The 26,022-nt window shown below is 41.6% G+C and overlaps 1 protein-coding gene across 1 annotated transcript; it reads left to right on the top strand.

The window, feature by feature from the left end:
* On the top strand, positions 1–25,179 carry jak2b (Janus kinase 2b). Its single transcript, XM_085785984.1, has 25 exons — positions 1–135; positions 276–435; positions 3,407–3,643; positions 4,309–4,432; positions 4,542–4,659; positions 8,706–8,851; positions 9,238–9,529; positions 9,817–9,936; positions 10,070–10,227; positions 12,022–12,133; positions 13,618–13,804; positions 15,001–15,125; positions 15,331–15,465; positions 16,247–16,334; positions 16,971–17,098; positions 17,903–18,041; positions 18,627–18,778; positions 19,286–19,436; positions 19,857–19,993; positions 21,051–21,240; positions 21,940–22,064; positions 22,160–22,332; positions 22,456–22,573; positions 22,887–23,000; positions 24,154–25,179. Exons 3-25 carry the CDS (start codon positions 3,412–3,414, stop codon positions 24,259–24,261), a joined length of 3,372 nt encoding a protein of 1,123 aa, XP_085642110.1. The 5' UTR covers positions 1–135; positions 276–435; positions 3,407–3,411; the 3' UTR covers positions 24,262–25,179.
* Positions 25,180–26,022: the final 843 nt, after the last annotated feature.

Raw genomic sequence — 26,022 nt, 5'->3', positions numbered from 1 at the left:
ATTTTTTTTTTTTTTTTTAAGTTTCAAGATTGACAATAAGATAGATAGACGGTGGCTAAAGTTGCTGCTCCGGAGCAAAGATGGGTAACGCTGGGCTGCTGCTACCACTACCACAGACAGGCTGCAGAGGAGGAGGTACTACCTTTAGCCAGCAGCAGCACAGCAGCAGCAGCAGCAGCTACAGTGCGACATGGAAATACATAAAATACGACTATTTCCGCGTGGATTTCGACCACATATAATAACCACCACACGTTTCTATCCACTTCGTGCAGGTTGTTTTGAGTACTGATCTCAAAGGGACCGGAGCTGTAGCTGTCACAAACTCTCGCTCGTCCTGGCCTAAGAGGCTAGCAAGCGAGCTAGCCAGCTAGGTTAGCCAGCCCAGCTAGCCGCACGACTGGCTCATCCACTACCACCACCACCACCACCAAAGTAAGTCTTTTTTTTTTTTTACACTCTGACACTTTGAATTTGATATTTTCAGTGTTGAAATACAAAGATTGTAGCATTAGGTAGCTAAATTGCTTAAAATGCATGTGCATATATTGTGCTTACATGGTAGTTAACGTGAACTTATATAGGTGGGTGGGTGTGTTAGTGCCTTAAAGTTAATCTATTGAAGCTATAGCTAATAGTAGCACACGCAAGATCATGGCCTGGGTAAGTGAGTGAGTGAGTAAGTTTTTTAATATTTGCACGGGCGCGACATACTACATGCAACCTTTGGCTAAACTTCCCATAATAATAATAACAACAACAACAACAACAACTACTAACATCGCCCTTATTGAAAACATAGCATTGCAGTTTTGACATGACATTACATTCCCAAGTGTCCATGAAGATTGTCCATTCAGTTACAACACAGAGGAAGTGGGTCATGTGAAGATTTAATAAACGGGTTATCTATCTACGTGACCCACCCCCAAGAAGTTGTTGATATTTTAGAGCTTCATGTCAAACAGTTGGGGGTAAATTCAGATTTTTAAGATGACAATAGTTGTACTGTCTTTGCAGAAGTTGTATAAACAGTGTGTGCTGGATTCATGAATGTCAGAGCAGAGGTGCCATATTTTTCTTTCTCTGTCTCTTTCTGTGGAAAATGTCATTATATCAGACTGCACGCTTGAAGCTTCAGTGTACTGTTTCTTTGCTCAATGGCCATTATACTTACTTACTTAAGGGCTGAATATAGTAACTCTATTAAGGAGTAGTTGAGTGTACTTCACTGACAGTAATAGCTAACTTACTTATATACCATTAACTCATTATTTTCAGTTCCCCATTTGTAAAGATTTGTAAAGGAGATTTTCTCAGCTTTTGCATAACTGTGGATTGAATTTCTCTTAAAAATGGTCTAATGTCATAATTGTTTCTTTTTTCCTTTTGATACTATTTATTGATTTCATCAGCACTGAATGACTTTAAAACTAATTGATCTTCTAACTAATCACATTTGCTGATGAGGTTTATAAGATTGAAATGTTTCAGTGTTAAATCAGGTTAAATTAGCTGCTGAAGACAGACCAGTTTTGGATATTTAGAGGAGGTGTTCTTGGTTATGATTATGGCTACAGCCTTGAACATCTTTTTATGCCACTGTCATATTGTGAGGTGCAGAGACAACAATTTTTGTGTGACCTGTCTCTCCTATCTCAGCCATAGAAACCTGCAGCTCTTCAGAGTTGTAGTATCTGGTCAAGTAGCATACCGTACTTATTTTTGAGGAATGGCTTAATCAATGTAAATATGCAGTTGTGCCTTAATTGTCATTGGATTTATTGACCTCAGTGTATACGTAGAGATCTGTACTTTTATTGTATCCCTGCCTGGACGGTTTTGTAGGTTTTACAGGAAAAGCAAATTTTTTAACTCTAGACATGAAATTAGGGATGCATATGATTAACCGATAACAAGAACTTTGACCGATTAATATTATTGGTTAATTTTTTATTTTTTATTTTTTATTAGCTGCTTATGTTATGTCGTCAACTCATTGGGGCGTGTCAACACGTGCCCTCAGTCATATTTTGCAGCAGAAAGTTACACAGGATGATTGACAGTACATACTGTATGTGCCCCCTATGCAGCGCAGTCCCCGTGAGGGAAGGTCAGACAATAAATGTAGCCCACACGGACATAGATGTGCATCGTCTGTAACAACTTCGCTGCGGTCTCTCCAGCCGGTTCACCTGCATGTTGTTCCTCTCTCTTCTGCCTGGTGTTTGGCTGCACTTTGTATAAAAGCAGTTCGACATTGGAAGATCTAACCTCCATCTGAGACAGAGCACAGTGGATCTGGCGTTGATCACATGTGTGTATTTTATAACGGCAAAAAAAAGAAAGAACATTTTAATCTTATCGTTTAACGGTTAATAATCTGTTAACGAGCGTCGATTATGGGTCATAAAAAAAATTCAAAATGTGCATCCCTACATGAAATACATTCTCTGTGACTCAGTCATATACAACATTGAGAAAGAGGAGTGAGTCATTTTTATTTCAACACAACAAGTAGATGAAAAAAACATATAGGGAAGTTTTGGTTTTCATTTGAATTAGTTTGATAAGCTGTTATTACTACAGTATATGGCACTCGGACTAGTTTCAGTTTACCCTGATCCCTGTTTATCTAGAATCACATCTAATATGGAGCATCTGTGTGAAAGATGAGTGGTGGCCCAAAGGTCTTATCTGAGGTCACCGTGACCTTGACCCGCAAAATCTGATTGGTTCTCCTTCAAGTCCTCGTGCGACGTTTGTACCAAATTTGAGGAATTTGATGGACAACTCAAAAACAAGATGCCTCTTGGTCTGGCTGCCCTGGACATGGAGGCATGCTACGACATAATCTGTGTTTGCCAAGTTACTATTATAGGAGAAATGTAACGTCCTTATTTTAGCTCCCAGTTTGATATAATGCTGTCTCTTGTGCAAAGGGTAAAGGGGGTTAACTGTATAGCAACTACTTGTAAGAAGGAATTAAAGTATCCTGGTTTTCCTCTGTTGAGTGCATCTCTCAGTAAGGATTGCATGTAGACAACACATGAGGAAAAAATACATTTGAGATTAACACTAAACTTGTTTTAAAAATATCATGTAACAAGGCTAAAAATGTCAATACTCCATTTGCAATGAAACTTCTGAGTGTGTTTGATAACTCTCACTGCAAGTAGCCTATTTTTGAATTAGATTTACAGATTTTATAACCTTTTTCCCAGACAATGGTCCCTCTGTACTGGAGCTTTATGTAATACTTGAATTTTGATAACAGTTGTGCCCATGTTCCCTGATTATGATGTTAAATTCATCACACTTTGCTCAGGAAAAAAAAACAGCCGTCATTATTTCTGGTGACATTCTCCTTTTTTCCTTTTCTTTCTTTTTTCATAACTGATTGAAGGTTGCATGTCGTTGAGGGCCTCCCCGCCAGCCATGGACACTATGACAGACACATGCCCCGCGGTGCACCAAAATGGAAATGCCCATCGGGAATCTCCAGACACAAGACCAGCCACTGCAGTTCTGAGGCTTCATTTCTACCACAGCAGCCAAGGAGCAGCTGACTGCAGCTTACTCAGCTACCCACCTGGGGACTATGTGGCTGAGGAGCTGTGTATAGATGCAGCCAAGGCGTGCAGTGAGTACTCAAGCACTGCGAGGCTGCATAAAGCACCCCCATTCATGTGTTTTTGTTGTAACTCAGGGCATAGGTCCCAAGATAAGGTTATCAAGAGGCCACAGTGAAACCTATCAGCAAAAAAAATCGTTGGCTTGTTCAATCATCTCCATGCTTTGTTTACAGTCTAACTTTATTTGAGCATAAGCAGAAATATGATGGCGTGGCTTTGCTTTGCTTTGCTTGGTGGTTTTTCATCTGAATTATTATTGTGCATTTCTTGTGTTGTGTTGTTCTGTTTTGTTTGTTTGCAGAGATACAATTTCACAGTCAACATAAGTATGATGTAACTAATACTTAGAGCCAGGGCTATGAGGTTGGGGGAGGGCTTGGCAAGACTAGTACAAGACTAACCAGCATGTTGTTGGAATCGCACATTATGTGTTTGATGATAAACCAAACATGGCTGACGTTTTAGATAATCTTTATTGACCTTTTGTTTACCTGTGTTGGTACTAGAAACAGGCCCTGAGGCATAACCTAACACAGTGTGTGCTCCTTAGAGCCCTACGTTTTACACAATTTACATTTGCACACTGTATAACATTTTCTTCAGTTAATTTATATAAATAAACTGTATTGAGTGCAACAGAACATAATCCGGCTTCTTATTCTGTCTGTTTCAGGTATATCACCTCTATACTACAGCCTTTTTGGTCTCTTCCGAGAGCGGGATTGCTTGTGGTTTTCACCAAATCACATCTTCCAGCTCGACGAATCGTCTTCAGAAGATGTGCTTTTCAGAATAAGGTAGAATTAGTTTTTCCCTCTGTATTGTCCCTTCAGTATCTTCTCCAGATTGTAATTCGTGAGTAGTCGTGACTTGCTGCATTTTCCTTATCATCATTATTTACCACAGGTACTACTTCCCTGGCTGGTTCAGTGGTGGGGCGTCCCGGGCATATCGATATGGGGTGACCAAGGGGTCAGAAAGCCCTGTCCTTGACGACTTTGTAATGTCATATCTCTTCTCTCAGGTAAGCACCTCAACCTACCTTACAACCAGCCTCCTATTGCATACACTGGTTAGAAATGAAAGCTTGAGATGCAGGTTAGTTTAAGGAAAATATTAAAATTGTTTGTTCATACGATGCCTTGCAGCCTGGTATTCAAGACTAAAAATCAAAAAACAAGCAGCTCACATCCTTCACAGGTGCAGTGATATCAGTTTATTTGGTCACATCTTCAAACTTCATTTGGTTTGGTTTTGTCTTTAAAGGGATAGTTCAACAATTTGACAAATTCGCCTATTGCCATAATCCCTATAGTCATAGGAGTAGGTTCATTACCTTTAATTATCGGTGCAAGCTATTTTGAGATCAGTGGGAAAGAGACATGAGCTGCTCAGCAAACAAAATGGAAGTGAGTGGTACAAGTCCCCTGTCCCTCATCACACTCATCAAATACACTAACCAACAACTCCAAAACAGTCTCACCGATAAGTTGTGACCTGCATGTTCACCATGTTATGAAATAATGAGAAATTCTCGTCTCATAATGTTACATTCTGAGTATTCTGAGTATTTGCTTCATGTATTGTAATGTTACATAATTATACATGATTATTTCATAGCGCTTTGAAATGTGAACTATCCCTTTAAAGCACTGCACATTGACACAGAGCAGCCTGATGTCTGTCCATGGATATCTGTAGTGAGTTAGAGTCAGTTGCTGTAAACAAGAGGGCTGCCCGTGCATGCAAGCACAACCAACAAAAAAGCTTTCAGTGAGGGCAGTTTTATTACCCGCCCTCACTGGGAGGGAGTGAGCAGTCTTTGGAAGCAGTTTTGCAAGTTGCATGCCAAAATCTGCATCTTGGTGTCAACAGAACCCAAATGAGAGAGGAAAAATTAATTTAAACTTTTTTGGCGTGTGTTTATTCCAAGGCTTTTTTGTGCGCTGAAAGTCTGAAAGGTCCGTGCAGCCTTGGAGCAGAGCCATTGTCCAAAATGCTATTGTTTGCTGTTAAGTTCCTGTCTGTGTCTAAAACAATATAAGTCTACCACACAACATATTGACAAGCTGCAGTCAGGATGCCAGTAAAGCTTGATTACTGAGATGGCAGAGCAGGAAGCTGCTCCAGACCCTGCAGACCTGGCAATGTCCCAGATTTCCTTTGTTGAATTTGACCAAATGTTAATTTTAAAGGTAGAGTCTGGAGGTTTGTTCGTTGCAGTTTGTAAACAAAACATTCAAACTGGGGCCCTCATATTCAACTGTGCACCCTCCTGCCCCTGACAGCAGCAGCAGCAGTTGTCAACACTACAGGGAAAAGGAAATACAGTCCGAGTGAAGCGCTGGACCCAGCCGTCGCCAGCAAGGGGAGCCTCTAGTGTTATGCTGTAAAGAGTATGAGGGCCGTGGTGAGTTGGGAAGCTGGTACTAGCGGCGGATGCTAGCCGCCACCGCTAGCGGAAGTTAGCATCGAGCTAGTGGGTGTTAGCGTTGGTGGATAGCATCCGTCGCTAGCCCTCGCTAACATCCGGGACAGCTAGCGGGGCTAGCAGCCCTCCTACTCTGCTGCACAGAGCTTCACCTGCTCTGTCATTGGCTGGAGAGAACACCATGATGATAAGGGCCTTTAAAAAGAGGCCCCGTATTGTTATCTAGTCTTGAGGCCCTGTCATGTAGAGGGGCCCTCAAATGTGTTCATGATCACTATTGTGTTTTTAACAGTTTCCTGACATCAGACGAGGTCTATGGCGCTAAAGAATAAGCCACATCAGGCACTGGCTGCACAGACAGCTGGAAAATACAGAATCCAAAATGTCAGCTGCTAAACATCTGACATTACTAGTGTTAGGGGTTATATAGGGTCCAGAGGGGGTGCGTGGGTTTAAGTATGGGCCCATTTCTATTGCATTTTTTTTCATCAGGGCCCCCCAGCAGGCTAATCTGGCTGTGGATGCCACACCGGCTCACACAACTACTACAACTTTCTGAAAGCCTTCGAGATCACAAAGTCTGAAAACATAAAGCGCCCCCCCCCCCCCCCCCCCACGCCAAATTCTCTGGATTTAGGTTACACTAATTCCCATTACAATAAGTTCACAATTTGATTTCTCTGTTGGCAGTTATGAGTATTTGTCCTTTTTCATCAAAGGGAAGCAGAGCTGTAATCAATGTTTTGTTTAGTTTTTATCCCCCACACTGCACAGACAGTGAAATATCTCTGCAAGACAGGTGGAGAATCATAGAAAGGAGACATTTTCAGATGTATCATCATAAACCTACAGGCCCTCAGTCAAGAAATGCCTTTATGAGGTTTGTCGTACAGGTGAATCCAGGTAATTTAAGCCAGTAACATGACTGGAGCTAACCTCTGAGTGAACTAAAGGATTATGTGGAATTATGCCTGTGGAAATCTGCCCCAGTGGCTTGGGAAAAGCCTAAAAGGGAGGAGGGAAGCACAGCTGCGAGGGTCATTTGAGGGCGTAGCTCATAGTGTATTTGCCGCCATTAAACCACCACACCATGCTCGCATTCACTACGGACAGATGTTGTGTTTTGCTTTCGTGAAGGATATGTTGCATTCTCACAGTCTAATCTGGAGCTGAGCTTCTGTGTTTGCGATAAAGAAATGCTATTATGACTTGGAAGGGGAAGTGTGTCCCTGCATTCACCAGCTGGGTTTCAGCCAACACAACAACAAAAACTAATCGAAAGCCTTAATTTTTCAAACGACAACAACAAAAGGTATATCGATTGACTTGTCTGTTTCTGGCCGGGAAGGGTGAAGGGAACAAACCACCACCGCTGCAAACACCACTGATGCATAGTATCAGCACAAAAACACACAGATCCCCTCTCTCATCTCATTTGGTAGTTGAAGGTTAAGCAATACAACAACAAAAGCCAATCTTTTCCCCAGTATTTTAAGGACTCTGACTCACACAGTGTGGCTGTCTGAGGAAAGCACAAATGTCGCCCTGTAGTTGCAGCCTGTTTAATGTTACAATGATTCGTTATAGTAACAAGAAGACTTAAAACCCATGGTGTCAGATGAACTGACAGGAAGCTCTTATTCATTCCAGTGACTGGCAGCAAGTCATGTTGTGCAAAACTGTCCTCTGAGCCGTTATTTACCATTTCTTGTGGTTTTGACAAGAAAGACGATGACAAAGTAGTTATATATGAGCATCTGTCTGGCTTCGCAGACAGACGCTCATATGTCCGTGGGGGGGGGGGGGGAGGTGTCAACCATCTGCACCACAAGTTGCATAGATGCCAATTAAGAGACACAGGGTGTTCACATATTCTACATAAAACATAAGTGACCTACAGTATCTGAACACACCTGTGTGAAATAAAGGGATAGTTCAACATTTTGGCAAATTGGCCCATTGCCATAATCCCTATAGTCATAGCAGTAGGTTCGTTACCTTTAATTGTCGGTGCAAGCTATTTTTAGAATGGCGGAGCAGAGCCGCGAGCTGCTCAGAGCTACGCTACGGAGGCTAATGGGATTTCTTGGTTTCCCTCATCACACTCATCAAATACACAATCCAAAAACTCCTAAGCGCTGTCGTGGACAAGCTGTGACCTGCACATTCACCACACTATGAGATCATCTCAGAACATTATGAGACAGAGTTGTTTTCGAGGTAAATTCATGCAAAACCGCTGATGCGAGTTGCCTTCAGGGACAGTTTTTCAGCAAGCAGACTCTGTATTTACCTTGAAAACAACTCTGTCTCGTAACGTTCCGTTATTATCTCATAGCGTGGTGAATGTGCAGCTCACAACTTGTCCACCAGAGTGTTTTGGAGTTGTTGGATTGTATATTTAATGAGTTTGATGAGGGAAACCAAGAAATTCCATGAGCCTCGGTAGCGTAGCTCTGAGCAGCCTGCCGCTCCGCTCCGCCGTTCTAAAAATAGCTTGCACCGACAATTAAAGGTAACGAACCTACTGCTATGACTATAGCGATTATGGCAATGGGCCAATTTGCCAAAATGTTGAACTATCCCTTTAAGTGTCATCAGATGGTTGTGACAGTTCCTCCCATCTCATTTTTGTGCAGTGGAGGAATGACTTTGTGAATGGCTTGGTGAAGATCCCCAACTCCCATGAGACTCAGGAAGAGTGCCTCGGCATGGCTGTGCTTGACATGACCAGGACGGCCAAGGAAAGACAGATGTCTCCACTGGACATCTACCACACTATAAGGTACAAGTGAGACAGAAAGACATGAGTAAGCGTCTGAGCATCAAGAGCTGGACACCAAATCTTCTTTCTTTTTATTTGATATTGAGGATAATGATCACTTTAAATTTTGTAGACAAAAACAAGCCATACTTCTGGAACATGACTTTGCTGAACTTTTCTTAATAAAACGACAAGAAGATTGCCAAAGTAAAAAAAAGTATGAAATTGGCAGTTACACTTCTCTACTCTCCAGACAGTGTGTAAACTGTCCCCTCATTGCACTCATGTTTTAAACTAACCAAAGAGCCCTTTTTCTTTTTGTTTGCTTCTTGTATGTTCCACACAACTTCTTCTTATGTGCAAACGCAACATTCAAAATGATAAGTGATTTCCAACATCTCTTTTAGCTACAAGTCCTTCTTGCCAAAGGACATGAGAGCTCAGATCCAGGACTGCACCTTCTTGACACGTAAGCGAATCCGCTTCCGCTTCAAGCGCTTCATCCAGCAGTTCAGCCAGTGTCGGACCACAGCGCGCGACCTCAAGCTCAAGTACCTCATTAGCATGGAGTCCCTGGAGAAGGCCTTCTACACGGAGACCTTCCAGGTCAAAGAACCATCCAGCGGGCAGCTCATCATCCTGGTGGCAGCAGACACGGGCATCCAGTGGTGTCGGGAGAAATTGAAAGATTCAGACCAGGTTGATGATTTTTTTTTTTCTTCTGCTGAATTTAACTCCAGATGTTTTAAGTTTTATCCAGAGCAGTATAAAACAAATACAACACAGGAAGCCATTACTTCCCAGTGTTGAGGTCAGAACCGCAGCTGTGTACACCCATAAAATAAAAACTCAAGTGTTTTATAACCAGAGATAAACTATTAACTGTATGAACAGGAAATATTACATTGATCTTGCATGGAATTTCTTATAAATGTGGTTTGTTTAATGTCTTTTCTCATTTTGAATGCATTTTAATGTGGCGGCAGGAGATGCAGACCCTGTGCGACTTCCCAGATGTCACAGACATCAGCATCAAACAGGCTAACAGAGAGGGTGCAGCAGAGAGTCGGGTGGTCACCATCAACAAACAAGATGGCAAGAATCTGGTAAATGCACTTTTTAAACCAAAGCAAAGATTTGAGAGATATGAAAATAAAAAAAATGACATTCACAGTCTGTTTATTTTACACCATCATGTTGATGCTGATGTGCTCTGTTGTTGGTTTTCATCCATTTCAGGAGCTGGAGTTTCCCACCTTATCTGAAGCGCTCTCCTTTGTGACCCTAATTGACGGCTATTATCGGCTCACTACAGATGCACATCACTACCTTTGTAAAGAAGTGGCACCTCCGAGGCTCGTGGAGGCCATCGCTTCTCATTGCCACGGCCCGATCTCGTAAGTGCAGATACACAAAGCTCCATTTATATTTGAACGCTAGAAGAGTATAATCCTGAGCTTGAAATGTGATTCATACAGTATCTGTGGTGCCTTCCCCTGCCTCACTTGAAGGTCAAGATAATAAATTATTTCTCAAATTTGTGACTATGTCAACCTAATCTTTCAAAACTTCCCAAAAACAGTCACTCATCCTTCCCCACAAAGCTCAAAAGCAGACACAAGAAGAAGTGCAAATGGGCTCAGCCAAAAAAATCCTGATCTCTCAGTTCTTCACATTCAGTTCTTTGTTGCATGTATTTCACAATACGCATTCAGATCTGATGACGGTAAAACCAGTTTCAGGCGACTTGTTCTCTGTGACATCGTGCATCATCATGCTGCAGCTGCAAGAAGCCATTAGTAGATGGCCATACAGTAATAATCAAGGCTATAAAGGGGAGCACATGATCAACAATAGGACTCAGGCAGGCTGTAGCGTTCAAAACCTGATTGATTGGTGTATTGGCGTTAAGGCAGGGTTCACACTCATCCTGGAAATCCTGGAAAACACTTCAGCCATGGAAAATGAGGGAACAATTTAAATGTTCTGGCAAAGTAATATGTTGTTCTCCAGTTCTTGGTATCAATTTGTCACAATTTCATAGTTAATTGGTCATGTAACAGATTATTTCATAGATGAGCAGTGTCACATAGTGTAGGAGCTATGAATGTGTTTTCTGTTGGTTTTCTGTTGGGTTGTTCTGATGTTGTTTATTTTGAGTATTATTTAGTTTGTGTTATTATTTTTAGTGGCGTGTTACATGATTATAGGTGAGGTTCAGCACTCATTATGTTCACCTGTTGCTTTTCTTTTGTTTTGAGAGCTATTTTTGTTATTTTTATCTCAGGGATTACTTTATTTAGTTTGTACACTTTATTAAGAGTTAACATATTTTGTTTGGTTAATAAACACTTTGATCTTCTTTAGTTCTAAAATCTCAGTGAGTTTCTTCTTCGACATCCGGGCCCATGTTCAGCCTCTCAGCGGCTCTTTAGACTGAAGTCGCTACATACAGTATAGACTGCACTTATTATAAAGGAACATATTATTGATGCATGTCGTGATTACTATCTGTCTCTCACATTATCTAGTTCATCATACTAGAAATTGATCTGTAGAAAAGAGCAGGAATTCTTGCCCCATGTGAGTCAAGAAAACTTTTCCCACACCGTTACATCACCACCACCACAGCCAGGACTATTGACACAGTCCAGGCTTGGTCCATGTGTGTCGTTGATTGTAAGATTGCGTGAAGAGTCCAATGGTCTTTTCGTCTCTGTGTACCAACCTGTTTGTTCCTCTCCAGCTCACTGGGTGTTTTTTTTTTTTTACTGTTGTGTGTGTGTGAAAATCCCAGGAGATCATCAGTATCCAAAATATTCAAACCAGTTTGTGTGGCACCAACAAACATGTCACATTCAAAGTCAACGAGTGTCACGTTTTCCTGCCATTCTTATGCGTTACAGCATTAAACTGAAGCCTAATCCCATGCATTGTACTGCTGTCTGGCTAAATGGTGAATCACATAGATAATCAGGTGTACAGATGTTCCTAAAAAATAAAAATAAAAATCCTGGTTAAGTGTGTATCTTTCAGAATAGCAGTCAAAATGTTCAGACGCATTCAGACAGCTGTATTTATATGCAACACAAACATCTCTGCTGAGATACAGAGAATATTCTGTTTTGACAACATAGTGTAGTGTTTTTATTTTTATTTATATATTTATTTATTTTTTTCTTTCATTGCAGAATGGAGTTTGCCATCAACCGACTTCAGAAATGTGGAAACAAGCGGGGCCTTTACATTTTGAGATGCAGCCCTAAAGACTTCAACAAGTATTTCCTGACTTTCCCTGTGGAGGTAGGTAACACTGTGCTGCTGATAAACAGTGGAGGTTAATATTGTAATTCTTTCTTCGAGATACAGTATATTAGTATATTGAATTGGCAGTCGCACTGTCTTTGCATTAATGACAATGAAGTGAGTCTAGTTTTCAGCTGACAGGCAGATTCACTTAGACTCGTACTGTTTAACCCTGATGAGATAGTGTCAGTCGACCTCTACTTGAACCTCATGTGGAGTATCGGTATTTAATGCACATGACAAGGTGCTGTTGACATTTTAAACCACATTCCCCTTCTGACATCTTTTTAAACTAAATATCCCCCTCTAGTCCTTGTTAAGGTCACTGTAAAAGAGTTCTGATACTTTGAGTAAGATGAAAGCTGAACCATGAACTCACAGGTTCATACTTGAATACTCTGGACTCATTTTTAATATCTAGTGATACCATTTATTCTCCCTGTAGAGACAGTGATATATATCGTGGTTGTTGACATAATGAAATGATGAGCGCTGATAATTCTGCTTTGAGTTCAAGATATTCAGATGATGTAGATAAACCACTTCAATGTTGTTACAAACTGTGAAGAGAAAATGGCCGCCGTCTCTCCTGCCCTGTTTAGTCTGACTGATAAAAAAATTGAAGTTTAGAGGACAAACCTCTACTAGAGCAGCCAGGTTTCAGCTAAAAGCATGCAATGTCATTTCTTCTCAATTATTAGATTATTTGCCAAAAAAGATTTGTCTTATATTGAGGGATTCATCTCTGGAAACATGGGGTCTGTCTAATTTCTGGTGCACACCTGAGTGATTATGTATGTGGTTATATAATAATAGTTCATTAATTTGACTGGGCCTCAGCAGGGAGGCAAGGGGGCTTCATTGGTCCCTGATTGGGACACAGATATCCTCTGAATGCCTTCATTTGAGGTTGGACAGACACAGCCAGTCTCCCTGTGTGCATTGTCCTTCGCACTTATCCACACATTTTTGTCTGGATATGGCGTCCTAAGTTCATGACGTAGGTTGGCACCGAGGAGTCTGGGACCCACTGATGATGAGCTCCAGCAGATTTAACGTGGTGTTAGCACTTCTAATGGACTGAAATTGTGAATAAAGAATAAATCAACATAGCGGTGCACGTTGTGATTGACAGTCGCTCAGTTTCTCAAGTAGCAGGGAAGCTTCTTTTTTTTTTTTTTCAGGATCTCTGAACCAGTTTTCCTTTGCAGAATGACATAAGAGTCAGTGTGGACAATAATCCTTGTATTACTTGGATGTGTAGAGGGGATAACTGGCAGCCACTCTGTTAGATTCTCTGCCAACCTTCACTTTCTTTCTTTTTTCTTCACTACAGACACACGTTGTACGATACAAGGCTGCATAGAAATCCTGCCATGCATTTCCCGCTCAGAGAGATTTGATACTCTCGAATAACTGATGATTCACTTCCTCAAACCTGAATCACCATTATCCATCTCCACTTGTGTGTGTCTCTCCAGGTGTACGACTCCGTAGAGTACAAGCACTGCCAGATAACCAGATCTGCCAGCGGGGAGTTCAACCTCAGTGGAACCAAAAGAAACTTCAGTAGTCTGCAGGAGCTACTCAGCTGCTACCAAAAGGAAACTGTGCGCTCTGACAGTGTCATTTTCCAGTTCAGCAAGTGCTGTCCACCTAAAGCCAAAGGTAAGACTCGTAGCAAGAAATTAGCAAAACCCAGTTTCTGCAGGCAGGCAGACTTTTTGTATACACACTGAGCTCCTCAGTGAATGGATGTCTCCTACCAGATCGCAAATGAGGTAATTGAACTGAGGCCTCCAGCTCTATGGTTTTTTTAATCTCCTGATGAAAGACTTCAGTTGCGTTTTCACTCTGGGACTTCCTGGTAAAGGGAGGATGGGTAGCAAGTTTACAGGAACCGTCCTCTCACTCCTCCAGCCTACAGTTTCGATCATCACGCAATCGTTATGCAGCAGTTTTTCTCTCTTCTCTTTGTTTTTCGGGCAGTATCGATGCTTTCTAATGATGCTGGGTTTTAAAAATGTTGCTTCAATTGTCACGTGATCGCGCAGATGTCTGTCCACTCATCTAATATTTTGTCTTTTACTGTCATGTTCTCTTTTTAACGGCCATGGAGACTATTTTTTAATGATGCTGGGTTTAAAAAAATGCTACTACTTTGGGGCTTTCTCTGCCCAATCAGACCCCACCCGGGAGTTTTTCGGGGCCCGAGATAGGGACTTGTTTAGTCCCCGTAAATGTTCTGGGAAGTGGCTCACTGGGTTGAGCAGGCACCCCAGGCTATAGTCCTCGCTGTAGCCGAACCCCCGTTCAAATCCAGTGTTAATTAAAGGTAAAAAAGCCCCCAAAAATATACTTCCAGGAGATCGTCCTTTGGGGCGGTTCCTGCAGTGGAAACACCCCTAATGTTTGCAGCATGGTAAGCATGGTAATTAAACTGAGGCCTTCAGCTCTATGGATTTCAGTCTCCTGGTAAAAGACTTGAAAACAAGTGCCTCACACAAGTTAACTGCTCGTCCAGTCCCAGTGGGATGTTTACTACTGTCTCAGAGAGATCTAAGTACTGATTGATTAGTCATCCTGGGATGGAGACTTACAGCAGCTAGGGTGGCTCAAATATGACCCAGTTCTCTTTTTAGGTACCAGTAAATGAAAACTGGTCTTGCCGATAAAGTTTAATAACAGATCTTTATGTGGAAATGCAGAGTTTCAAAATATTTCTCACTCCATCTCTGACTCACACTTTGATTTCTCAAGTTTGTCTCTGTCAGTTGGACTCTTATTGTTGGAGCACTTTCAACTTGGTGAATTTGTGACTGGTTTTAATGCAAGTTTTATTTTGTTTCTTTCCACCGTTCCAGAAAAGTCCTGCCTGCTCGTGTGCAGGAGCAACAAGGGCTCAGAAGTGCCTCTATCCCCATCACTACATCGTCACAACATCAGTCAAATGGTGTTTCACAAGATCAGGAAAGAAGATCTGGAGTTTGTACGTTTAGTTTTCATACTACTATGTCTCAATTTTCTAATACACTGTATGTCACAATATATGGACTGAAGCATTGTGTACCAGGACAATTTTACTGCATCATCAATTTAACTTCATGGTGCATCACCTGTTTGTGGTTAGAAATGTAATGTTTTGATGGTGATGTTTTGCAAATTGAACCTGTGATCTTGTCCTTTTCTGTTAGATGGAGAGTCTTGGTCAAGGGACTTTTACGAAGATCTTCAAAGGCGTCCGCAAGGAGCTGGGAGACTATGGACTGGTGCACCACACAGAGGTTGTCATGAAAGTGTTGGACCAGGCCCACAGGAACTACTCCGAGGTGACTGGACTCAGTTTAGACTGTTTTTTTTTTTTAAGTCAAGAGTGTATTCATCTTGCTACATTAGGTTGGTAGAGTTCTTGAGTCTTTTTTTAAAGTGCCATTCATTTGTGTAGACCACTAATTCTTGACCACGGGTATATCTATCCGAGGTGATGGTTATGCAGTGGAAAAATTGAGTAATTCAGATGATTTAAAGGAAGATTAAAAATAGATATTCAAACATGGAACAGTATTTTTTATCATAATTATTATTATTATTATTATTATTAAACCTTTTTTAACCAGGTTAAAGCTTATTGAGATATAGAATCTGTTAATCAAAAGTGACCTGGCCAAGAGGCAGCAAAAAAAGAGGCATCAAAAAAGTACAAGCAATGAATAACAATAGTTCAATAAATAAGAATGAAATCATCAGGGATAGATTGAAAGAAGTATAACATGTAAAAACAGTGACAGAGCCCAATGCTTTCAAGTTCCTTAGTTTTAACAAAGTTATCAGGTTTGACAATTTTAATTCATCTTGCAGAGAGTTCCATGCGGAGGGAGAAGCAAAACGAAATGCTTTTCCCCCCAGGTCTGTGAAAACACGAGGGACAGTCAGAGTAAAAAAAGCCAGTGGATCGTAGTCTGTAATGAAAATATAACCACTCTTGGACTTTTCTTTGTCAGACAAGAAAAGGTTTAGAGAGGTCACATTGTCTGGAAGTGAGGCCCAGGTGAATCACTGGAGCGTAGCTTTCTTTTCTGACATCTGTCTCCTCCTGTCTTTCTCCTCCAGTCTTTCTTTGAAGCAGCCAGCATGATGAGTCAGCTGTCTCATAAGCACCTGATCCTCAACTACGGCGTGTGCGTCTGCGGAGAAGAGAGTAAGTCAGCATCTCTCTCAACGCTATAAGCGACACAGCATGTCCTCAGATGCCTACTCATCCCCCCACCCCCCTCTAAGTTGACTACCATTATGAGCTTGGTCTAATGATATCAAGAGTCCACCATGCTCAGCTATAATCTTGACCGGCCTCTTTGAGCCTGAGGATTAGGACTATACCCAGCCCCACAAACTCCTTCACCTGACACACACTCTCTCACACGTCTGTACTGCTGGTAAAGTGGAAACACTAATATTATAAAGGACAAATTTTAATGCAAAAAAACAGCTGTTAGTGAAGTGCTTTTGTATTAGATTTATTTGTATGGGTTACGTTCTTCATGCATAAAAAAAGAGAAAAAATAAGCACAGTATAGCTGGAGACAAATCCAAAATTGGTCAGCTCAATTACAAGTGAACTGTGCGTGACATTTTGTCAAGTGTCCTCAGGAGTGATACTTTACCCCTCCTCCTCCTCCTCCTCTCTGCAAGTGGCTTTTGTTAACACCATTTGCAAAGTGGATCACTTGGGTAATTACATTATGTGGGTAACATGATATTATTGTTTAAAACTGTTGTGATTGCAGGATCCTGAATTGCTTTTTAAATTTCAAACCTTCCTTTCCTTTTCTTTCAGACATTATGGTGCAGGAGTACGTGAAGTTCGGCTCACTGGACACCTACTTGAAGAAGAACAAGAACTCTATAAACATCCTGTGGAAGCTTGAAGTGGCGAAGCAGCTGGCCTGGGCCATGAACTTCATGGTACGAATCCACATGGTGTCCAATTTCATCCATGTACCAGCTATTCACAAAGTATTCATATGAAGAGAGAGTTATTATCATTATCTTCCCACTGTTTTTTTTTTTAATGGGAACAGGCATACAATGTATAAACTGACAATACACTGACCAAAAGACAGACAGACAGAAGACAAACGACAAAGCAAACCCAACAACACAACAAAACATGACCAAAACAGGACATAAAAGTAAAAAACACGCACAAAAAAACTAAAACAAAACAAAAGAACAAACCACTACACAAAAAAAGGATGTGAAACTACTAAAATTAAAATTAACAGTAACTACTTACTATACTTTCACTCAAAAGTAAGTTTTCCCCATTTTTTGTTATGCATTTCTACCTTGTCTTGATTTGATGCGATTTTTTCCAAAAGAAATCGGCGTCACACTTTATTTCTAAAAAAAATTTGTGAATATTTTTGGGTCTTTTAGCCACTTTTGAATGTCTAACCAAAATCTGACTACATGTGTAAAATAAAAGAATAAATGTAACTGATCCTCCACTTCTTCATTGCAAAATTTACATAATGGAGAGTGGTTAATGTTAAAAATGTTTAATTGTTTATTTGTGGCGGTAATTCTATAGAAAATCTTTATTTGAAAAATTCTAGAATATGAATCAATTGTTCTTGTACAAATGGACCTAAAATAATATTTCCAGGGAATCAAAGTGTTAAACTCATCTTCCCAAAAGGAGCAGGCTGCGTGTGGAATCTTCTCACTATTGGTAAGATGCTAATAAGTCATTTTCTGTACCTGCAGGAGGAGAAGCATCTTGTCCACGGAAATGTGTGTGCTAAAAACGTCCTCCTGATCCGAGAGGAAGACCGGCGGGCTGGGAACCCCCCCTTTATCAAACTGAGCGATCCCGGCATCAGCATCACTGTCCTACCCAAAGAAAGTGAGTCTCTCTGTTCTGTAATGCACCTCTTTAACCAGCAGAGGGCAGTAGGTTCCCACTTAACAAGGATCACAGTGGCACTGAGATGGTTGACATCTTAACCCTCCTGCACTCCTTCTGGGTCAAATTGATCCAATCTGTTCCATTCCTCCATCCTTCCTTCTTTCCTTCCTTTTTCCCTTCCTTCTTTCCACAATCCTTCTTTCCTCCTTCCTTCTTTCCTTCCTTCCCTTCGTCCTTACTTCTTCTTCCTTCCTTGAACCAATCTGTTCCCTCCCTCCATCTTTCTTTCCTTTTCCCTTCCTTCTTTCCACAATCCTTTTTCCCTTCCTTCCTTCCTTCCTTACTTCCTTACTTCCTTCATCCTTACTTCTTCCTAACTTTTTGACCCAATTGACCTGATCTATTCCCTCCTTCCTTCCCTTTTCCCTTCCTTCTTTCCTCCCATCTTTCCCTTTGTCCTTCCTTCCTTTCTTCCTTGACCCAGGAGTACAACAGGAGGGTTAAATCCACTTCGTGTGTGTGTGTGTGTTTGTGTGTTTGACGCTAACAGTTGATGCTTAACGGTGTGTTGTTTGTGCTCAGTCCTGATCGAGCGGATCCCCTGGGTTCCCCCCGAGTGTGTCGAGGACCCTGCCAACCTGAGTCTGGCTGCAGACAAGTGGAGCTTTGGCACAACACTATGGGAGATCTGCAGTGGTGGGGAGAAACCTCTAGCAACACTAGATAACTCTAAGGTAGGATGTGGTGGTTGGACCCAGAATATATATAAGGCAGATATTTAACATCAGATGGTAACATTGGTGTGTGTACAGTATGTTTCCTCATCTTGTCATTAATGCAGCGCAACACATGACATACAGTTTCACTTGAGTCACATACAGTGGCTGATTCAGTTTGCTGTAATTTAATTGTGTATCCCCATTGCTCCTGTGACTGTGACCATTCAGTGACAATGTGGTGAATGTATAGCAACCAAACAGTTTTTTGTTTTGTTTTTTTTTATCATTTCCGACTTTGTCAGTATTGAAAATAGCTTTTTGAAACTGGCTTCAGGCTTCTCTGTTTGCAGTCAACAACAGGTTGAGTAGCTGCAACCAGTTGTCCTGCCAAGACTCTGTTTACATTGCTCGTCTTCTTTTTTTCCATTTACTTTAAAATAAAATCTAAAATGTGTCATTTAGCTGACATGGAAAATCCACAAAGACGGCTCAGTTTCAGTATGATTTCTTTTATTCACACAGAAAAGTCTGTTCTACGAGGACCACCACCAGCTTCCTGCCCCGAAGTGGACCGAGCTGGCTAATCTGATTACCAGCTGCATGGACTACGAGCCCACGTTCAGGCCAACGTTTCGCGCCATCATCCGTGACCTCCACAGCCTCTTCACGCCAGGTCGGTGTATAACCGCCTCGTCGGCCAAAAGGGCCCCTTATGACATCACAACAGGGAATTAAGGGCACACCAACGTTGAATCTCAAACGTCCTCACACACATCCACACACGTTCACCATAGTGTCCTCAGAAACATGACCGTGAGGAGGGAGCCTCGGTTCCTGTTTTGTCGTCGTTGTCATCATCATCATCATCTGATATGGAGTAGGGATGGTGTTAAAGTGCAGATTTGAAAATAATACCAGTTTCATCTGTGTAGTCATGATCAATTCAAACATAACACAGACACCAGAAGCAGGGAGACAAATGCTGGAAAGACTTTAATCCCAATTAGAAAATGTTCCAACATTTAATTCCTCCTATTTCTAAACTGTCACATTTTCTCTGAAGTGTTTTTCTCTTTGTCCTTCGTGTCCCCAGACTACGAGTTGATCGTGGACAGTGACATCCTGCCGAACAGGACGGTGGGCTCCGCCTGGTCCAGTGGAGGCTTTGAGAATCAGGAGCCAGCTCAGTTTGAAGAGAGACACCTTATATTCTTACAGCAGCTGGGCAAGGTACAAAGATGTTTCATGAAGTTTTTGAGGCTCATGTGGTTTTAGTTAAGTTGGGTTAAGCCTGGTACACACATAAAGATTTTCTAAATCTCAACCGATTTTTTTATCTGTGAGAAACCCCACACATGAAGATAAAAAATCTGTGATTGAACAGTTTTGATCGTATTGTGTGTGGTGTGCTGCGATATTCCAAACACAGCACACCACACTAGATTTTTCAGAATCTTGACCCTCTGGTCAGAAAACTCAGAAAGAGATCCGTATTGTTGTAGCTACTCTTTCGGTTCTATTTCCGGAATGGACAATGAGAGAAACGTAATTTTTTTTTTATGAAAGCGGGACACTTCAGCCTTTACAACGATCCCATCAGTGTGTGTCTGTGTGTCTGTGGCTCCGGACACCGAGCAGTCAAGCGGCTGTCCAATAGGGACCCGTGCGCTGTCACATGATGGGCTGTGAGCGGCGGTCACATGATCGTTTAAACATGGCTGCTCTATTGCTGGCTGTTGCTGGCTATGAGTGCTACCGTCTTTGCTATCGGCTATCAGGAAATCTTCCGTGTATGCGTGAATGTCTGTGTGAACCTCGTGTAATGCCAGGGCTGCACTGTGGCGCTCTGTGGGATTGCCGGTGTCGTGCGGAGAAGTGGCTTCCCGCGAGCAGCATGCAGAGCTCGGCAATCAGGCACTTCTCGGCACAACACCGGCTTTCCACACACAAGATAACTTTTGATTAAAACGGCCACAGTTGTCGGCCCCAACAATCGTAAATATTGAACATGTTTAATATTTACGATTATCGGCGCCGAACGTTTTCCGAGCCGATTGTCGGGAGAATTTTGACTCTTAATAGACATAGGCAATTTATATACTGTAGGTCCCTCGACATATAAACATTTTTGTACAACTCTGGTGCACTGCAGAAGCGTTGTGCAATCAATTCAGCTCACAGGACTCTGGTCGTCATTGTGAGTGCATTTTCAAAGTAAGAAAACACTTAGCAGTAAAATGCAAGTCAGACTTTAACATCGAATCTCGAATCTGCTTCTGTGTTTCAGGGAAACTTTGGCAGTGTGGAGATGTGCCGGTACGACCCGCTGCAGGACAACACCGGTGAGGTCGTGGCTGTGAAGAAGCTCCAGCACAGCACTGCAGAGCACATACGGGACTTTGAGCGAGAGATCGAGATCCTGAAATCCCTGCAGCACGAGAACATCGTCAAGTACAAAGGCGTCTGCTACAGCGCAGGTACAGTTCACTTTAACATTTTAACAGCTTTGTTCCAGTGTCTTGTCTTTTTAAGAACTAAACGGTCACTCATTTTGTTAGCTAATACAAACCCAGGTACACACATTCAACAGTATGAGCTTGGGTCTAATGATATCAAGACTCCACCATGCTCCGCTATTATGTTGAGGGCTGGTGGGTTGTTTCTAGGATGATTACTATACCCCACCCCAGAAACTCATACATTCACTTCCCATTTCCTACACATTTGCCCATTGGATTAAAAATTCCCAAATTGTTGACATCAATTCACTAAATTTTATAGGTTAACTATAAACTAGCAGTAGGTCTGTCACAATAATGGTCAGGGGTATCTGGTGATTTAAAGATCCAGTTAGTTCATACAGTTTATTTAGATAGCTGTATCGAAATCTGGTTTTCACCATGTATTGTAATGTTTATTGTTTTATTTCAAATGTAACTGTGGTGAAATAAGGGCCCCGTAAAACTTTGGAGATTTCTTTCGTTTTCTGTCAATTTTGACTAAAGCTTAATTTTTTATTAACTAGTTCTTTCATTGATTTGATCGGAGTGTTATACTTATAATGATAAAACCTGTATTGACTTGGTGAGCTTCACAGGAGTGAGACAAGTGTTTGACCTTCTGTAGTATCATCCACAAGTTCATCCACGAGTAATTCTCTCTCTGGATCCCTTCAGGTCGACGAAATCTCCGTCTGATCATGGAGTATCTGCCTTTCGGCAGTCTGCGGGATTACCTCATGAAAAACAAGGAGCGGATCGATCACAAGAAGCTTGTACACTACACTGCTCAGATCTGCAAGGTACGGCCCCTTCGGACAGTTCTGTAACTTGCTTTTTGGATCTGCTCCCTTCCCAAACTACTGATGATGATGATGATGTCGTTCTGTGTTACCAGGGTATGGAGTACCTGTCAAGTAAGCGGTATATCCACAGAGATCTGGCAACAAGAAACATCCTTGTGGAGAGTGAGCTGAGGGTGAAGATCGGAGACTTTGGCCTCACCAAAGTTCTGCCTCAGGACAAAGAGTACTACATGGTCAAAGAGCCGGGAGAGAGCCCCATATTCTGGTCAGACTGCTTTCTCTGTCATGTTTTGTTCTCTTGCCTGAAACACTGTGAGCTGACACTGAGGAACTGCTCTGAGATGGTTGAGATGGTTGAAATCGTCCTGTGATCTCTCCTGTTTTGCAGGTATGCTCCCGAGTCGCTGACTGAGAGCAAGTTCTCTGTGGCGTCAGATGTGTGGAGCTTTGGAGTTGTGCTTTATGAGCTCTTCACCCACAGCGACAAAATCTGCAGCCCCCCTGCAGTAAGTCACTGCACGATTTTATTATGTATAGTTTGTTCTTTATACTCTTATACTATATTCTGTTATCGTCACTGTGTGTAATGCTGCTGCTGCTGCTGCTGCTGCACGGTAAATTCCCAGCTTGGGATCAATAAAGTATATCTATCTATCTGTGTATGCATGCATGCACAGGTTTTTTTTCCCACTACCTGTTCAGTTGCAGCTCAGTTCAGCCATTTTTTTTTATTGTCTGTAAGATTTTTTAAATTTTCTGTGAATCAAATGATTTTTTCAACTTAATATATATAATAATAATTGTAATTCTTCTCCCCAGGTTTTTATGTCAATGATGGGGAACGACAAGCAGGGACAGTTGATCGTCTATCACCTCATTGAACTCCTTAAATCAGGCAGCAGGCTGCCACAGCCTCTGGGTTGTCCCACAGAGGTAGGAACATGTTCACAATACACAATGCACAGTATACTGTTATATACACCCAGTCAATGAATATTCAACACATTATCTTTTTCAGTTTTTGTTTTTTTTAATCCATTTATATTTTTAGATAACATGAATATAAATGCATATTGTGTAAATTAGCTTCAGCTACGAGCCCTATACATAGCAATACATTTATTGCATCGTCTCTCCCTTGTCCTCGTTGAGTAAAGCATAAATAACATAAAATAGTCATATTTTCATGCTAAAATTTAGTCATTTGTTCTCTTCATTCACAAAAAGCAATGCTGATATTTTTCTGTTTGGTAAAACCCTGCAGCTCAAACGGTCTACTAATTTTCAAACTGGGTTCACAACAAAAACTGCACCATGGAGGTGTTATTCTGGTGGTATAGCTGGTATTTTCCTTTGTAACATACACCAATCAGGCATAACATTATGACCACAGACGGGTCACTTTGTCATGGCACCTGTTAGTGGGTGGGATATATTCGGCTTCTAAAACATTGACGAGCGAGGGCCAAACTGTGAGTCAGAGCATCTCAAAAACTGGGTGTTCCCAGTCTGCAGTGCTCAGGATCGATCAAAAGGACCAGTGGTGAACCGGCCACAGGCTCATTGATACACGTGATGGTGTCCGATCCAACAGACCAGCTACTGTTGCTCAAACACCTGAAGAAGTTCATGCTGGTTCTGATAGAAAGGTGTCAGAATACACAGTGCATCACAGTTTGTCACGTATTTGGCTGCAGAAGGAGGACCGACCAACACAATATTAGGCAGGTGGTGATAATATTATTTCGTGGTCGGTGCAGATGCTGTGATTCAGCCGTGTCAGAAGATAAGCGACTGCTGCCATGGTCAGTGGTGCTTTGTAAAATCTTTAAAGCCTTAAAGCCTAATAACGCAACCTCTCAGTTTGCAGTTCATCTTCTCACCAGTGCCTGGAGCAAATGTCATGATCAGTGGCGTCTCTCTGCTACTTAAGTGTCATTTTCAGTGAGAACACCCCCTGTACCCAAGATTTATAAGAATTTTTTAAAGGCTCTTTACGTCAAGGCTGTCAGACAAGTCGATCTGCTTTGTGACTGCACCTGTTGTCTAACATCACTGTCCTCTGTCCTCCCACCTCGTCTCTCAGATTCATGAGGTCATGGAGGAGTGTTGGGACAACGACCCCGGCCTGCGTCCTTCTTTCAAGGAGCTCGCCCTGCGCATCGACCTGTTCAGGGACAGCAAGGAGTTTTAAAATCACCCAAAGTGCCCATCCACCCCTCCACCCCCAACCCCCCCACCCTGCACCCCTCGCTCCTCTTCAGCCGAGACGCTCTTCACGTTGTCGTCCTGTCTGTGGCAAAGGGACAAAAAAGGCCAAAACAAGGTCCTTCTCCTGCTGAGTGCCAGAGCAGTTTGTGATTGAAGAGCGGTGGTTCGAAAACAAGGACCAGCTCAAAAGAACTACTGCCAAGGTGCCTTTTAAGCAAGGCACGCAACCCTCCCCCCCACCACCCTTCCCCTCCTCGCCCTCTTTTTTTTTTCTACAGTGGAGCGGCCAGAAGAAGAAAATGGAGGACTGGATGTGTCAAACTGTTAACGGTGATGTTGCTGAAAGTGTTTGGTCAAACGTGGTGGATAAAGTTTGAGAGAAGAGAGTTTGTAGAAACTGTGAGTAGACTAATGCCAGGCCTGAAGCTACAGTAGAGATGCTTGTGTTAAACAACATCTCTGTGTTTGTGTGTGTACGTGTGAGTGTGTGTGTGTATGTGAGTGACTGAGAGAGAGAGAGAGAGAGAGTGTCTGTGTGTGTTGTCCATACAAACAGCTAGCAGGGCTAGCTCTTGCCACCCCCTTAACCCCCCTCCCCTCACCTGAGGAGAAATGGACTAATAGATCAGAGTGTTTTCTATGTATGTGTGTATATACCTACAATATATTTGTGTACATATGTCCAGAGAAATTTTATAATTTTATAAAAATGAAAATATAGTAAATACTATATTTGAGCTGCCAGCAAAGTGTCAATGTAAATGAAGTGCATACAAAGGTAATTTTAAAAAGAATCTCGTTGTCATTGTTTTATGTTTTCATTGTGAGAGGTGGTTTGGAAATTAAAAAACAGTTTAATTCAGCAGTGTTACCTGTTGAGCAAGTTCTGCTCCATTGCTTTGTAACGCCTCGTTTTTTTTAGACATTTAAAAACATCCACTGTGCTTTTCCACCCAACGCAACACTTGAAGTCACAGAGCTCCTCAGCTCAAACACTGTTTCTTTAAAATTGGCCTTAAAAAAGTACAAATTTTGGTTTATTTGTGACTCATTTAGACATTTTATAACTAACTCTATAAACTTAAGTCAAATGTATCTGTTTTTTATTTCATAAAATATGATATATCTCACTTAATTGTGAAAAGTCAATACTTAATGTTACATAATAACAGTACGGACTGCATACTCAAGCTACAGAAACTGTTGAGCTATAAATAGACTTTGAGAAAAAGGTCAGTGCGCTCTCCTTACAGAGCGCATTCACCTTTCATTGGTTCACCACCATTTGATTTGATTGATTGGCTTATTCTCTCTCCTGATTAGCTTTATTTTAGCTAAATTACTTATTCCATTGATTTTTAAAGTTTGCAATGCTGCAAACAGACGTTAAAATGAACCTTTCTTCAAATCAATTTATGCACTGTTGCTTCAGTTTTGTCAGAATCTCCTGTATTGTTAATTGTCTCGCATAATCAGCTTTGAATAAAACGGATTACTGCAACAAAAGGCACATTTTAAAGGAACTGCAGAAAAAGTAGTTTCAATTCATTCATGCTGCTAAAAACATAAGAAATCCCAGGACAAAAAAAATCATCATCATCATGTCAAATGAAACACACCTCCACACCAGTGGAGAGCTGCACTTATTTGACTGAACACCTCTGTCCTATAGGAATCATCCATGAATAATTGTCATTTAATTGATTAACAGCTAAAACAATTTGCAAAATTCATACATTACTGT

This window comes from Trachurus japonicus, chromosome 9 (genome assembly GCF_045865225.1).
Source record: "Trachurus japonicus isolate A0001 chromosome 9, Traja_1.0".
Classification (NCBI taxonomy): Eukaryota; Metazoa; Chordata; class Actinopteri; order Carangiformes; family Carangidae; genus Trachurus; species Trachurus japonicus.
The sequence above is the reverse complement of the archived record's forward strand: the minus strand, read 5'-3'. Positions and strand labels throughout refer to the sequence as shown.